The 15,523-nt window shown below is 33.5% G+C and overlaps 1 protein-coding gene across 4 annotated transcripts; it reads left to right on the top strand.

Annotated features, from left to right (window-relative positions):
* The first annotated feature begins 415 nt into the window (after positions 1-415).
* On the top strand, positions 416-15,523 carry LOC111280299 (cullin-associated NEDD8-dissociated protein 1-like). 4 transcript variants are annotated; one of them, XM_022867530.2, is made up of 29 exons: positions 416-478; positions 1,001-1,094; positions 1,247-1,416; positions 2,280-2,490; positions 2,872-3,037; positions 3,404-3,533; positions 3,799-3,913; positions 4,046-4,203; positions 4,291-4,414; positions 4,498-4,548; positions 4,624-4,706; positions 6,271-6,355; positions 6,429-6,530; positions 6,634-6,732; positions 7,474-7,584; positions 7,736-7,819; positions 7,917-8,057; positions 10,787-10,879; positions 10,977-11,098; positions 11,200-11,362; positions 11,447-11,686; positions 12,368-12,616; positions 12,707-12,883; positions 12,997-13,143; positions 13,261-13,377; positions 14,028-14,196; positions 14,744-14,821; positions 14,913-15,051; positions 15,157-15,523. In XM_022867530.2, the coding sequence occupies exons 2-29, from the start codon at positions 1,059-1,061 to the stop codon at positions 15,251-15,253; spliced, it is 3,657 nt and encodes a 1,218-aa protein (XP_022723265.2). In that variant the 5' UTR covers positions 416-478; positions 1,001-1,058; the 3' UTR covers positions 15,254-15,523. The 4 variants fall into 4 exon arrangements, with proteins under 4 accessions (XP_022723265.2, XP_022723263.2, XP_089613127.1 ...); XM_022867528.2 differs by having other exon boundaries at positions 12,365-12,616; XM_089757001.1 differs by having other exon boundaries at positions 416-685.

Genomic DNA, 15,523 nt, shown 5'->3' with positions numbered 1-15,523 from the left:
AATGTGAAGCTTCGAGAGCTTTTTAAGGCTTCAAAACATTATACCTTTCTTTAATTTTTAAACAAATTTTGTCAAAAATATCTTAAGTTTTAAAAAGATGATTTTACATCTTAACAATTTCTTTTTTTAAAATCACCTTTTAAAATTTTTTTCATTGATGATTTGTCCTTTCAATTGAAAGAAGAGATAACTTTTATATTATATAAAAAATTTTATTATATTATTTTTATATTTTATATATTTTAATATATCGTTTATATTTAATATTAAAAAATGTAATTTTTATAATGTAATGGCGTAGGACTAGGATTTAGTGTAAATATAATAGATAATAATTGGAAAATAATTATATTTTATTATTAAACCAAAATAGCGAAAGAGATCAACAAAATAGTAAAAAGTGAAGAAAAAGAGTGTCTTCGTAGTCTCGGCTCTTCTCTTCTGTGTTCCTCTACCCTCTGCTGCGTCGCTTCTACTGGTACCTCACCTTTGATTTTCTCTTCTCTTAATGCCTTTTGCCTTTACTTTTCTTTTATCGGAAAAATCTACTCTCGATTCCGTTTTATCATTCTCAGATTCTTGCTTGTATCTGAGCGACTAGGGTTTTCACTTTTCAGGAATCACAACCCACTCTTTCCTATTTTGTTTTTCCTTCCGTCACATTGCCTTCGCTCTATTTTCTAGGGTTCCAACTTCAATACTCTCGATTTTTTTTATTTTTTGTATTTTTTCTTTTACTCTTTTATTTTATTCATGTCTTCAATAATGTAGGTTTATTTGATACTGCTTTAATGTGTTTCAGTCATGTTTGACAATTTAGGTTATTAACGTTTCACTTACTGTTATTTGTTCGAATTTGATCTGTTTTTTAATTTTTTTGAGATTTTTGTTTTCCTGTCAAGTACTCTTTTTTTTTTTTTGCATTTATATATATATTTATTCTCTTCGAAGCTGTTGATATGCTTTTATGTCTGCTGATATTTGCTTTCTTATAATGTAGATTTTGTGGTAAAAAGTGTAAATTGACATTGAGATTGTTGGAGCTATACATTACAGAGATGGCAAATTTACAAATGATCGGTATTCTAGAAAAGGTATTGTTCTTTATATGCTCATTTAAACAAGTTTTTTTTTTTTTTTTTTCACGTTTCCTTTGTACCCAAGTTTATAGATGAATTAGAAAAGAAAGAAAAAAGAGAGAGACATACCTGATGTCATTTTATGACTTATTCATCTCTTCCTTAAGATGACCGGGAAGGATAAAGATTACAGATATATGGCTACATCAGATTTGTTAAATGAGCTAAACAAGGAGGGCTTTAAGGCTGATTCTGACCTCGAGATAAAGTTGTCAAATATTATCCTCCAGCAACTTGATGATGTAGCTGGTGATGTTTCGGGATTGGCTGTCAAATGGTAAGGTTTTTGTTCTCTGTCCTCATAGTGTTTTGCATTAATAGGTTTGTGTATTTTAGGCATGTCATTTTTGTGCTTCCATCATGCTATACCAGTTTATACTGGACAAGACTCTGCTTTATTACATTGGTGTATTAAAAGTTTTGTTGCTTGTATCATGTCATAATTACTGTTAATTCTAGTTGTCATAGGTGATTAAGGTATCTCTAATATCAAGAATAGATGATAGAATGTATTACGAGGTTAAATTTTATTGACCAATCCACTCTTTAGCTTTGTGAAAGTATGTTGAACATTTTGATTATGGTTTGAGACGGGTGGATAGGTTTGCAGATTGTTCAATTCTCTCCTCAAATTACAGGCTACCTCTTCTGTGACCTTTATGTGAAATACATGGACGTTGCCATGACATCCTCATTGAATTGACTCATGCCATGTTGTTTCCTGGTTCTTGTATTGCTTCTTGTTTGATTATACCTTGGTTTTAACTTTTTATTGCAGTCTTGCACCATTGGTGAAGAATTACTGTTAATTCATGTTGTCACTTATAGGTGATTATGGTAGCCTAATATCAAGAATAGGTGATGGAATGTATTAAGAGGTTTTAAATTTTATTGACTGATCCACTCTTTATCTTTGTTAAAAGTATGCTGAACATTTTGATTTTGGTTTGAGATGGATGGATTTGTTTGCAGATTGTCCAATTCTCTTCTCAAATTTCAAGCTACCTCTTTTGTGACTTTTATGTGAATTACACGGACATTGCTATGACAACCTCATTGAATTGACTCATGCCATGTTTTTTCCTTGTTTTTGTATTGCTTCTTGTTTGAGTTTACTCTAACTTTAACTTTTTATTGCAGTCTTGCTCCATTGGTGAAGAAGGTTGGTGAACCAAGAGTTGTGGAGATGACCAATAAACTCTGTGACAAATTGCTTAATGGCAAAGATCAACACCGTGATATTGCAAGCATAGCTTTGAAGACAATCATTTCTGAAATCACAACTCCATCTCTCGCACAATCCATTCTAGTTTCTCTATCTCCTCAACTGATAAGAGGAATAACTGGCCCGGTAAGTTTCTAAACATAGCTTGTCAATGCTTCATGATTGAAATCATCAGCGAATTTCATTATCAAAGTGTTTCTTTTGGAAAATACTGTTTAAGTTACTTGTTTCAGTTAAACCTACTAAGTTCTGATGCAAAAGTTTAATTCAACGAAGGTTTATGGCCAATAATATTTGTCTTATTAATTTCTGGAAGATACTCACTTTATTTACAGTGGCATCATGCTAAGCATATATAGGTCCATGGAAAGGGATGAATGTTAAGGCTAATATCACTTTGATATGTTGTGTTTTTAAGTAAAAGAAATATAAACTTATATATTTTTTATCTTGCTCTGAGTCTTTTTTACCACTTCATGGTTATCTATTATTTAAATATTTTTGCAGGGGACTAGCACAGAAATTAAATGTGAATGTCTTGACATTTTATGTGATGTCCTTCACAAATTTGGAAATCTAATGGCAACTGATCATGAGATACTTTTAAATGCTTTGCTGTCGCAATTGAGTTCCAATCATGCCAGCGTCAGAAAGAAGACAGTTTCTTGTATTGGTAAGATTACCTAAATCATATCAAATCTGTTTTGTTTGGTGATCTTTTTTACTTTCCCTTTGATTGATTTTCTGTTCTTTAAAATTGTTTTTGATGTTTTCATTTTGGAACCTTTTGTGTAGCAATAGTTCAATTTAAGCTTCTCTTCCCTCAATAATTTTGGTCAATATGGGGAAATTCTTCTATTTTTTTGTTATTTATTAGATGCATGCCCAAAAAGGAACAGTAGGGAGAGGTTTTACTTTGTTGTCTAATGTTGTGATGTTTATGAAAATTGTAAGGAATTGGAAAAAATAATTGACGAATCTTTGTATAACTTTTAAGATGTGTGTCATAGTTTATTGACTAAACATTCTTTGTTTTCAGCATCTCTTTCTTCAAGCTTGTCTGATGACTTGTTAGCAAAGACAACCATTGAAGTTGTACGAAACTTAGGAAGTAAGGGAACAAAATCGGAATTGATCCGTACGAACATTCAAATGATTGGTGCTCTGAGGTAATTACCACTTCTACCACTTTCTGTCATACTACTTATGAATGAAGTTGGCAAATTTAGTTTACTTTTTCTTTGAACTTTTGTCGCTAAACTCTTTGACAAAGTTAATTTTATTGAAAGAGTAAAATGCAGAAGCCTTCTTAAGGTTTCATAGAAAATATACATAATCCCCCTAGTTTGAAGAATACCCTCATGTATGATATTTAGTGTTTTGTCATTTTATATGCATTTTGCTAACATAATTTTTGTTATTATTGTATTCTAGCCGTGCTGTTGGGTATCGTTTTGGACCCCATCTTGAAGAGACTGTTCCAGTGCTTATTAATTACTGCACAACAGCATCAGAAAATGATGAGGAGCTTCGGGAGTATAGCTTGCAGGTGCTGTTTATGGCTTTGTCTCTTAGTGGGTGTACTGTGCATTAGTACTTGAGATTGTCAGTTCCCCTCTGGGGTGATTAAATTTATGATGTAATAATTGATATGCTTATAACTGTCAAGTTTTCATTTCAGGCACTGGAAAGTTTTTTGCTTCGGTGCCCTAGGGATATTTCTTCCTATTGTGATGAAATTCTTCACCTTGCTTTGGAGTATTTAAGTTATGATCCAAACTTTACTGATAACATGGAGGAAGATACTGATGATGAGAATCATGAGGAGGAGGAAGATGAGTATGTTTTTTCATTTGCGCGTTTAGATGATTTACAATTCATTGGTGCATGAAAGACTGGTTATTTATCTCCAATTTTGTTTTATAGCGAGAGTGCAAATGAATATACTGATGATGAAGATGTAAGCTGGAAAGTTCGAAGAGCAGCTGCTAAATGTTTAGCAGCATTAATTGTTTCTCGCCCTGAGATGCTATGTAAACTGTATGAGGAGGTATATATTTTCCTTTTCTATCATGAACTTCTTTGGATAATTCCTGTACAATTTGATAAAGAAGTAATTCTCTCTTTGTGCAGGCTTGTCCTAAGTTGATTGATAGATTTAAGGAAAGGGAAGAAAATGTCAAGGTAAAGTTGAATCAATGGTTTATAGATATTTCATTCTTCAAGTGCATTTGTTCATCAAAGAATGACACGTTGCAGATGGATGTTTTCAATACGTTTATTGAGCTACTACGCCAAACTGGCAATGTGACTAAAGGACAGACTGATATAAATGAACTCAGGTAAGTTTCTCATATCATTCAAGCTGCAAAGATAAATTTTACAGATTTGGCTTTCATGTCTACCTCATTTTGGTTCTTTCTTTAAATTTTTTACCAATAATTTAACTTTGTATGATGTCTTTTTTTTTTTTTTTCTTTTCTTTTGGTGCTTGGTCAATCTGGACCTTATACTTAATAATAGGTAGCAATAGCTGACCTAACCTGGATTAGATCTGCCTGTCCCAACCCAACCTGAATTGATAAAAAACCGACGGTGACTGTGATTTGAAATTCATAGTGGCTTGGAGTGACTTAATAAGTGGACTTAAGGCAACCTAAAACTGGAAATGACTTGAACCTGAAATGATCATGACCTGAGATAACTGGAGCCTTGAGTGACCTTGACACGATACATCTTGAACACAAAATGATTCAGACTTTAGAATAATTCTAATAGCAAGGTTTATCTAGCTTATCCCTCTGTTTTATTTGCTTGATATTCGTCTGATTTATCTTTGAACTCTTATTCACAACTCTAGGGCAGCCTTAATGAAATAAAGTGCTTGGACGCATCTATGTTTTTTAATCTGGTATGGTATTATAATTTTGTAATTGTCTTCAAAATCATGTAAGGTTTTGGAAAACTGTAGGCAGCTCATTGCACTAATTACTGCACTGATACAGGAATTTTTGCTCCCCTGCAGTGATGCAGAACTTTATTTGAACACCTTGAAGTTCTCATCATCTGCTCTAGTTAGTATTTGGAGTTTGAATGAGTCGAGCCAAGTTGATACAGTGCCAGGCTCAAGCTTGGCTCAATTAAACAACTTGAGGCTTGAGCTTGGCTCAAGGTTGATCAAGCTTTTTCTTTTGCTTGATCTCTGCTCAAAAAATAATCGAGCTACTCAAGCTCAACTCGATTAAGCTGAATTATCATCAACTTGAGTATGGAGCTCGAAACTTGACCTTGAGCTCAAATGCGAAATTCAAATAAAATTTGAAAATATGTAATAAATATAGTACTTTATTTATATATGAATACAGTATTAAATATTTTTAAAAATTTCAAAAACTTGATAAGGCTTGTGAGCCACTTGAGTCGAGTGTTATAACGCTCAATCTCACTTGACTCATTACTCAAATGGGTCAAGCTCGGTTCATTTGTAAACTAGTCAAGTATTATAAAGATCGAACTGAGCTAAATTCATTACTCTAATGGCTTGAGCTCAAGTACTAGCTCTGCTTGACTGCAAACGAGTTGAGTTTGAGTGTTAATTGACTGTCTGAGTAGCTCACAAGTAACTTGACTTGTTTCAACCCTTGTCATTATTATTACTGTTATTATTTTCGTTCATGATATTATCATCATTATCACCACTTTTCTTGTCTCCATTTTCATTATCGTTAAATATTTGGTTTGTGTTAACTATGGAAATTGGCTTTAACCTGTTGAGGGCCGTTTATTGACCATACTTTAAAATCTAACAATGAAATTCTAGTTCCAATACCTTTTTGGAGGGTTGTGCCTTTTCAGCCTGGGTCACTTATGTGATTTTATTCACATATTAATGCTAATGTTGTGCAGTCCAAGATGGTTATTGAAGCAGGAGGTGCCAAAAATTGTTAAATCCATAAACCGGCAGTTACGTGAGAAATCTATCAAGACAAAGGTAAGAGTTGCCTACACACTTTGTAGTTCATTGCATATAATTTATTTTGCATAACGTATCATTCTATCTACAGGTTGGAGCGTTTTCTGTTTTGAAAGAACTTGTGGTTGTGTTGCCAGACTGCCTTGCTGATCACATTGGAACCCTCATACCTGGAATAGAGAAGGCACTAAATGTATGTGACTTTCACACTTTTTGGTGTGTACAAGGATTTTTAATGTTATTTTTAGGTTTTTTTTTTTCATCTTTCCAAATAATTTCATTTGTAAATTTTTCAGGATAAGTCTTCTACTTCAAACTTGAAGATTGAAGCACTTATATTTACAAGATTGGTGTTGGCATCACATTCTCCTTCTGTTTTTCACCCTTACATTAAGGTAAAAGTAGTATGTTTTGTTTATGTGGATGCTCAAACTCTGTGCTTTTGTGATTACAAATGACAAAAGTTCATTCATCTGTTGTGTGAAAAAGGCTTTTGCGTTTCATGCTTGCTGAATATAGCAGATTAGTTGAAAAAAATGCTGTATTTTCACCTCTCTGACTGGGGTATTTGGTTTCCTGAAAACTGGGGAAAAACAAAAGGCAAAAGTAGGAAGCTTTTTACTGGTCTTGTCTTTGAAGTGAACTTATCGAACAACAGACTGTATTTGTAACATAAGTTTTTGATGCTTAAACATGAGAATTTTTAGGTTATTCTTTTTAATTTTCTTACTTCATTCTGATCTTTCAATGATGTGAAGTCTAATTTGAAATTAAATTGGCTTGATGTTCTTTGTTGTTTTTATATCCATCAGTTTTCTTAGTCCTGGATTGGCCATCTGTGCCTAAAACAATGTTGAGAAACTGCATTAATCCATGAAAAGTTTGATGTCTGCTTAGATCTGTTATAAAAAGTTTAGCTGCTTATGTAATTTCAGTCCCTTCATCTGTTCTCGGTAATCCCCATGATGTTGTTTTATCATTTTTTAAAAAAAATTTTGAGTCTCTTGATCACCTTAACAACATGTGTACAATGTTTCTAAGGGAATAGTTGTTTCCCTTTTTGTTTTATCTATTTTTTTCTATGGCCAATGTTAATTTGTTCTATTGAAATCTTAGAAGGTAAATATGCTATGCAGGCTCTTTCCAGTCCCGTTTTATGTGCTGTTGGTGAGCGTTATTACAAAGTCACAGCTGAGGCATTAAGAGTATGTGGCGAACTTGTTCGTGTAGTGCGCTCAAATCTTGAGGTGGGACTTTTGTCTTGCAATTTGCGATTCAGTTTAACAATTTCCTTTATTGCTGGAATGATGTTAGAATCTGATCCTGATTTATCTCTAATATTTTAGTAATTCCATGTTTTGCTCGATTTAATGATTACAGTATGATGATATGATGCAGGGTTTTGGTTTTGATTTTAAACCCTACGTTCATCCAATCTATAATGCCATAATGTCCCGCTTAACTAACCAAGATCAAGATCAGGTAAGAAGAGTTTGATTTATTGTTCTCCCTCTTGTCATGTTTCTTTTGAGAGTAGTTTGATTAACATCATGTTTTTTCTCCTGTTCCCCCTTTTCAGGAGGTTAAGGAGTGTGCTATTTCTTGCATGGGCCTTGTCATTTCAACTTTTGGTGATAACCTTGGAGCAGAGTTACCTGCATGCCTTCCTGTACTTGTTGATCGAATGGGAAATGAGATAACCAGACTTACTGCTGTGAAGGTTAGCTAGATTCCATGATTTTGATGGTATCTCTTGTTTTTGTACATCAAGTAAATTTTTATGTAATTTCTTGAAGCATTAGCATTGTTACAATGATAATTTTTTATTCTGTCTCAACCTGTCTGACAATTATTCTTTACTTTTGTGGAAGCATTTAGTTGTCTATTGTTTTTCTGGTTGGATTTCTTCATTAAACCTACCCTTTGAAGCTCTCAAATTTAACCATTTTTTCTTTTGGGAATGTCTCCAAAAAGCAAGAAAATTCTCTGATTTTCTCTTTTTAAAATATTGGCATGGTATTGGTGAACTGTGACTGCTTAACATGGCTTCTTGTATCTTTTCCTCTATTTACTTGACAGTATTTAATTATTTTTTGAGAATTCAAACATAATTTTTGTATTCTATTCTCTTGGAAATCCATTATGAATCATCTGATAGTGAAGCTGTTTGGCAACTTGATGGTAATCCATGATAACTCTTCTCTTTTGATATTATTATATTTTTGCCTCAATGTGGGACGTTGATTGGCTTTGATGCATTTATACCGCATGAGCAGTTCTCCTTTACTTTTCATCATAGTAAGATGGCCATTAAACTTAGGTTTTAGTCTCCTTTACTTTTTGTCATGGTAAGATAGCCATTAAACTTAGGTTTTAGTTTTAGCATAATGGTGTTTTCTTTGAACAATACACTTTAGGGGAATTTGGTTCGCAGAATCTTGAATTCCAGGGGAAAGTGTGATATCCGGGTTTTTTTTTTCAATTTTCAGGGCATCCTGTATTTAGATTCACTTGTTTGGTTGGGGGGAATCCACGTAGATTAATTCTTGTATAATTACTATAATCTCCTTAACATATATGATGGCAACTTTCTATTTTGTTTTATTAATAATAAATACCCAAATGACAAATGATGCCTTTAGCAGTAAAAGAAAACAAATATTCTAATTGATTGTTGTTTTAATTTATAAAACATATCAATTAAGGCATTCAAAGTACCAAGCGCCTTAATTGATCCTTTTTAATAATTATGATTGATGGTTTTGAAAATGATCAATTTGTTATGATTTTTGTCTATTAAATATCAAAAAAATTAGTTTCAGATCAATTAAGGCGATTTTGTACACAAACGCCTTAATTGATCTGTTTTAAAAATTAATTTAGATATTAACTGATTAGTTTTATATTATAAAACAGATCAATTAAGGCGTTTGTAATCTGAAACACCTTAATTGCTATTTTAAAAATTATAATTATTAATCAAAGTGTTTCTCTACACAAATGCCTTAATTGATTTAACTTTTAAATTATAAAACTGATGCCTTAATTGATCTATTTTAAAAATTATAATGATTGATCAATTAAGGCGTTTCTTCCTGGAAACGCCTTAATTGCAACATAAAATTAAAAAAAAATTATATCTTTTATAAAAAAAGCCTACAACTGAGTTCCAATCATTTTCAGACTTGCTTTTCAAAAGGGTAACGGCTATGTGATAAATTTTTTATTTAGGTCAAATTTGGAAATAAGGTAACTTCCCACCCCGGAATTCTAGAATACCACAAGGAGAGGTGGGTTTTTAATTCCGGGACTTTGGGTACTGTTGGGAATATGACATTTTCTTTCGTAATCGGATTACCCTAAACCAAATGTGGGAATCAAATACCCACCATCAAGATTTTGGGAGAAAATTTGTGGATTTCCCCAAACCAAATGCACTCTTTCAATTTTTCATATTTTAGAAATATTCATAAAGTGAATTCTAAATTCAGTGCTATGTCAGTAAAGATAAGTGTTAATATTTTAATTGACAAGATATTGGTGATGAAAAATTAGCTCCCTTGTGGTTGTTTTTGTTCAAGGCCAATGATGTTTGGCCCTATATTAAACCTGGGGTGTTACACAGGCTTGGGTATTAAATATGGCATTTAAAATTAGAAATTCTAGTTTTTCTAAATTCTAGTCTATAATTCATATTAATAATTCATAGTAATTATGAATAACTAGAGATAGTTAATAGATAAGATTGTAATAGTTTGATGAATTCCTATGGATTTAAACACTCTGGCTGGAAGGATAGATGTGAGAAGAAGAGAGGCTGAAAGAGTACTCACTTGCATCAGAGTATTGATAGATATCCTATTTCCTCAACGCAACTGGCTTGCTTGGGGGGATTTTCGGCAAAGAGAGTGAGTGAGGGAGTCAGGTTTAGGCTTGAACACTGGGTTTTGTTCATTAGGTTAGGGATCCTTAAGTCCCAGAGCCTATTCAATGCCATCTTCATTCTATTCCTTATAGTCTTCTCAAGCTGCCCAATCTGTATGATATTAGTAAATAGTCAGTTTGTTGGAATTGATGATACACAATTGGATGTTTTGTTCTCCCCATTGTTCAAACTTTGATAAATTAAGAACTAATTTCTCACAAATGCATGTGTCACCGGCTGGGTTGCATTGATGATGAATCTTGTGAAAATTTGTCTATGATAAAAGTTCTTTTACTGAATTTATGATTTGTTGGATGTAGAACATTTTGTTTACTCGATTATAGGTTTTATAATACTACATGGAAATTTAAGAATTGCAGTATATTTATTTTGTTTGGATATGTTTATACTTGTTGGAATTGAGTTGCATATGTGCTTTTTACTTGGTTTTTATTGGTCTTTATTTTTTATATGCTCATGCAAGTTAGTGTGTGGCCTCATAATCTGTCAAATTTTAAATCCAGGCATTTGCTGTTATTGCTGCTTCTCCATTTTGGATAGATCTATCATGTGTTCTGGAGCATGTAATTGCAGAGTTGACAGGATTCCTGCGGAAAGTATGGAAGTTTGCTTCTTGTTGAATTGGTGAACTGTTTTATGGTGATACTTGTTTTTGTGTGTTTGATGTAAATTTTACTTGGTTTTGGAAAACAGGCCAATCGGGCTTTAAGGCAGGCAACACTACGGACACTAAATTCTTTAATTGTAGCCTATGGAGATAAAATTGGTCCCTCTGCATATGAAGTTATTATTGTGGAACTTTCAGCTCTGATTAGGTTCTATTCCTACTTTTTCTATTATTTTGGTTTGCTTTTTCGGATTTGGGCATGGTTATTATCTACTTGATTGCTTTCTGAACCCCATTTCTTTATGTCAGTGACTCTGACTTGCATATGACTGCTCTTGCTCTTGAACTATGCTGCACCCTTATGGCTGACAAGAGATCTAGCCGAAATGTTGGTTCTGCTGTTAGAAACAGAGTTCTTCCTCAGGCACTAACATTGATCAAGAGCTCATTGCTACAGGGCCAGGCACTTTTGGTATATCGTTTTCATTTTAATGAGATTACTTATGATTTAGGATCCTTTTATGCATATATAAACGTTCTTTGTTGGCAATTACAGGCTTTGCAAAATTTTTTCGCTGGTTTGGTGTATTCGGCAAATACTAGTTTTGATGCATTACTAGAATCTCTTCTTTCAAGTGCAAAACCATCTCCTCAGTCTGGTGGTGTTGCAAAACAAGCATTGTATTCAATAGCTCAGTGTGTGGCTGTTCTCTGCCTCGCTGCAGGTGATCAGAAATGTTCATCTACGGTTAAAATGCTCACTGACATCCTTAAAGATGATGGCACTACCAATTCGGTATTTTCCTCAAAACTTTTCAAAGTCTCTTGATGTTTCTATTACATTGATGGTATTCTTGCAAGGAAGTTGACAATAGGCTAGTCAGTGAGCATTTTTTGTATGTTACTTTGTTTGTGGTGTTACTTATTCGCTGTTGAATTTGGATTCTAGTAATTGTGTGTGGTATTATTTTTTTTTTTCTGTTGAATTTGGATTCTAGTAATTCAAGTATGGTGTTATTCCTTTCAATATGGATCTAATTAGCTCCGTCCATTTTGCCTCTGGATGGTTACCGTTCTGCTGTCACTGCATTTCCCTTCTAAATTGTATCCAAACCCTTCTTAAAACATGCACCAAACAGTGTATCAAATTAACATACCTGTGTCTTTACTGGCCTCAGAACCCAAATAGTAAGTTAATGTTTTTGTTTGATTAGTTGGATTATAACATTATGAAGCAGTATTTTTAGTTTTTTCAAAATTTTGAAATAGCACTTTGGCTAGATGTCTTTGGCTTTGGACCCGTTGAATTAAGCTTATTTTCTCCATTTTAATTTCCTTTCATCCAAAGGTTTAAATTGGTTTCAAATACTTTTTGTGTAGATTGCATAGTTTAGACTTTCAAGCATATACGAGTTCTTTAAAATTTTTGGGTCACACAATTTTCTAAACACGTGCATGTCCTTCTTTGTTATAGCAGGCTAAACAGCATCTTGCTTTGCTCTGTTTGGGGGAGATTGGCAGGAGGAAAGATCTGAGTTCACATGCCCATATAGAGACTATAATTATTGAGTCCTTCCAATCTCCTTTTGAAGAGATAAAATCTGCTGCTTCTTATGCTCTTGGCAATATAGCTGTTGGCAATTTGTCCAAATATTTACCTTTCATCTTGGACCAGATTGATAACCAGCAGAAGAAACAGTATCTGTTGCTTCATTCTCTTAAGGAGGTATGTTTTCTTGAAGTGGTGCTCAAACCTAACTGGATATTTTGTCTGATGCACCTTGTATGTTAATTTTAAATTTACTTCTTCATGCAGGTTATAGTAAGGCAATCTGTAGATAAAGCAGAGTTTCAGGACTTAAGTGTTGAGAAAATTCTCAAATTACTTTTTAACCACTGTGAAAGCGAGGAAGAGGGGGTGCGTAATGTGGTGGCTGAGTGCCTTGGTAAAATTGCACTTATTGAACCAGTAAAACTCATTCCTGCACTTAAGGTATTTCCACAAATACAAATTGAATTGTGCTTTGTACTTCTGATCTTTTGGCATTCTGATGTAATTTAAATAGAGCATTTTGGTTTTTTTTTTACATTTTGTATTTCTTATAGGTAAGAACAACTAGTCCAGCTGCATTCACTAGGGCAACAGTTGTCATTGCTGTAAAATATTCTATTGTCGAGCGGCCAGGGAAGATAGATGAGATCATTTACCCTGAGATTGCTTCCTTCCTTATGCTTATCAAGGATCAGGATCGAGTGAGTGCCCTATTACCATTGATAAACACCCAAAAGAAAAAAAAAAAAATTGCTGTTATGTGGTTGTTGATGGGTTTCTAAGCCTTATTGTTTGTTTTCCCGAAATCATTGATGCAGCATGTTAGGCGTGCAGCTGTGTTGGCATTAAGTACATTTGCTCACAATAAGCCTAACTTAATTAAGGGGCTTCTTCCAGAATTGTTGCCGCTTCTTTATGATCAAACAATTGTCAAGGTAACTAAAAGATTAGCTTTATGCTGACTGTTCTGATGATTCACTGTTACTTAGGTTGCTTACACGGTAATTTAGCATGGTCAATTTCGTTATGAAAATGGTTCTCCACATATTGACACTATAAAGAAGCTTCTGAGCAGTCATTATTTTACTTGTTGTTGACACTAATAACATATTTTTTCACCTTTAATTGCCTGTACACTCAATATGAATCACATTTAGGACTTTCCTATTTTGGACAAGAGTTGAAAAAACATAAGGTTTTGCTTGCATGTAACAACCATGATTTTTCTAAATCTAATGGCAGTTAGTATTTTAGGAGGTGTCTGCTAATGATTCTGGATTGTATTTACTGTTTTACCTTGTGAAACTTTTGGATTTCTTTTGTTTAAAACCCTTAACTCTCAAAATGTATGAGGGATTCTATCAAAAGTTGTTTTTGCATTTCAATATTTCTTTTATTAACTTTCAAGCATCTATTTTCCCGAGTTAGCTATGGTGATGTTTCAGTTCTGATGTAGCTTATGTGGTTTCATTAGTTAATTTTATTGTTTGTTTTTTTCACCTCTCCTATTTCCTCCGACTTTCTCATTGTCAGTAGTTCATATGCAGCATTTTCTGATTTTATTTTAAATTCTGGCATGGTGCAGAAAGAATTGATAAGAACTGTTGACCTTGGTCCCTTCAAGCACATTGTGGATGATGGTCTTGAGCTGAGAAAGGCAGCTTTTGAATGTGTAGACACATTGCTGGACAGTTGTCTTGATCAAGTGAACCCCTCATCTTTCATTGTTCCATACCTCAAATCTGGACTTGATGGTGAGCATGCTTCCATTTTGTATTGTGGTTCTTAACTTTCTTGTGTATTTATGGTCATTGTATTCAGTTTTTAATAATATTTAAGTGACATGATTTGTTATACAGGTTAGAGGTTTTTTACGCAGAAGATTTTGGGTTTTTATGGGTTCTACCTGAAACCAAGCTTTGATGTTAAAAATAAATTTAATTATTATTAAATGTCTTTAAGTATTCTCTTAGCCAAAAATTGTTCTGTCTTTTTCATTATGCACAAAGCTTAGGGCAACACTAATAAGGTTGTTTGTCTTTTCGTCTTAATTATTGGCATTGCAATTGTTTTGGTTGCTAATTTAAGAATAAATACTGTATTAAGTAAATGCTTGTCAATTTAGAAAGTTGCAAATAATTTGGGACAACCTAGACAGACAGATATGAGTATATTCAAATGCGAGGGTGAGTGATGAAATTACATATGTAGCACCAGGAACAACATGCTTAAGGCTTATGGCATGTATATGGCTATGATTCTATCATGATGTACCCTGATTTAGATTTTGGCTTTTTCCAGATCATTATGATGTTAAGATGCCTTGCCATCTTATCCTTTCGAAACTTGCAGATAAATGTCTATCTGCTGTATTAGCAGGTGAGTGATGAAATTGAACATGCTTAGTTTACTGAGATTCAAATAAATTTTTAATTTGCTTTTGTTTATTGTCTCAATGTGCTATATTCAGTGTTGGACTCACTGGTGGATCCTCTTCAAAAGACGATTAATTTTAAGCCAAAGCAAGATGCTGTTAAGCAGGAAGTAGATCGTAATGAAGATATGATCCGCAGTGCTCTGCGTGCAATTGCATCCTTGAATCGAATAAGGTTTGGCTTTTCTATCACATAAATCCCCTCTATTCAAAGGCATAATGATGATTATTCCAAGACATTAATAATGTTGTTGAGCCGAATGGGCGTGTTTCTGTGCAGCGGGGGAGATTGCAGCATCAAGTTGAAGAACCTCATGAGTGAAATATCAAAATCCCCAACATTATGGGACAAGTATTACTCCATTCGGAATGAGTGAGAGATGATGCGTTTGGATTATCTGAAAGGAGGGGAATAATATTTGTTGTTGTGATAGCTGCAAGGGTAGACGAGAGATAAATGGCAATGAAAAAGAAAGTGGGCTCAAGAAAATTTTTAAAGATATTATTATTATTGGACGTTGTATGGGTTTGGTTCAAGTGCAGTCAGTGTATCTTCATATATTATAACATTTCTTCTCACCTTTTTTATTTTCTTATTAAGTGAAATGAAAGAGATAAATGCACCGATTAGCAAGTTTTACCAACTA

This window comes from Durio zibethinus, chromosome 28, assembly GCF_047325235.1.
Source record: "Durio zibethinus cultivar Kanyao isolate XHJ-2024 chromosome 28, ASM4732523v1, whole genome shotgun sequence".
Classification (NCBI taxonomy): Eukaryota; Viridiplantae; Streptophyta; class Magnoliopsida; order Malvales; family Malvaceae; genus Durio; species Durio zibethinus.
Note: the sequence above shows the minus strand (reverse complement) of the source record. Positions and strands in the feature narration are given on the sequence as shown.

Bases quoted from the DNA above. Each gene is read 5' to 3' on its own strand.
- LOC111280299 (XM_022867528.2), top strand. From the start codon at position 1,059: ATGGCAAATTTACAAATGATCGGTATTCTAGAAAAG. The intron at 8,058-10,786 runs GTTAGCTAGATT...TTTTAAATCCAG, and splicing joins CCAGACTTACTGCTGTGAAG to GCATTTGCTGTTATTGCTGC. The intron at 13,144-13,260 runs GTGAGTGCCCTA...TCATTGATGCAG, and splicing joins TTATCAAGGATCAGGATCGA to CATGTTAGGCGTGCAGCTGT.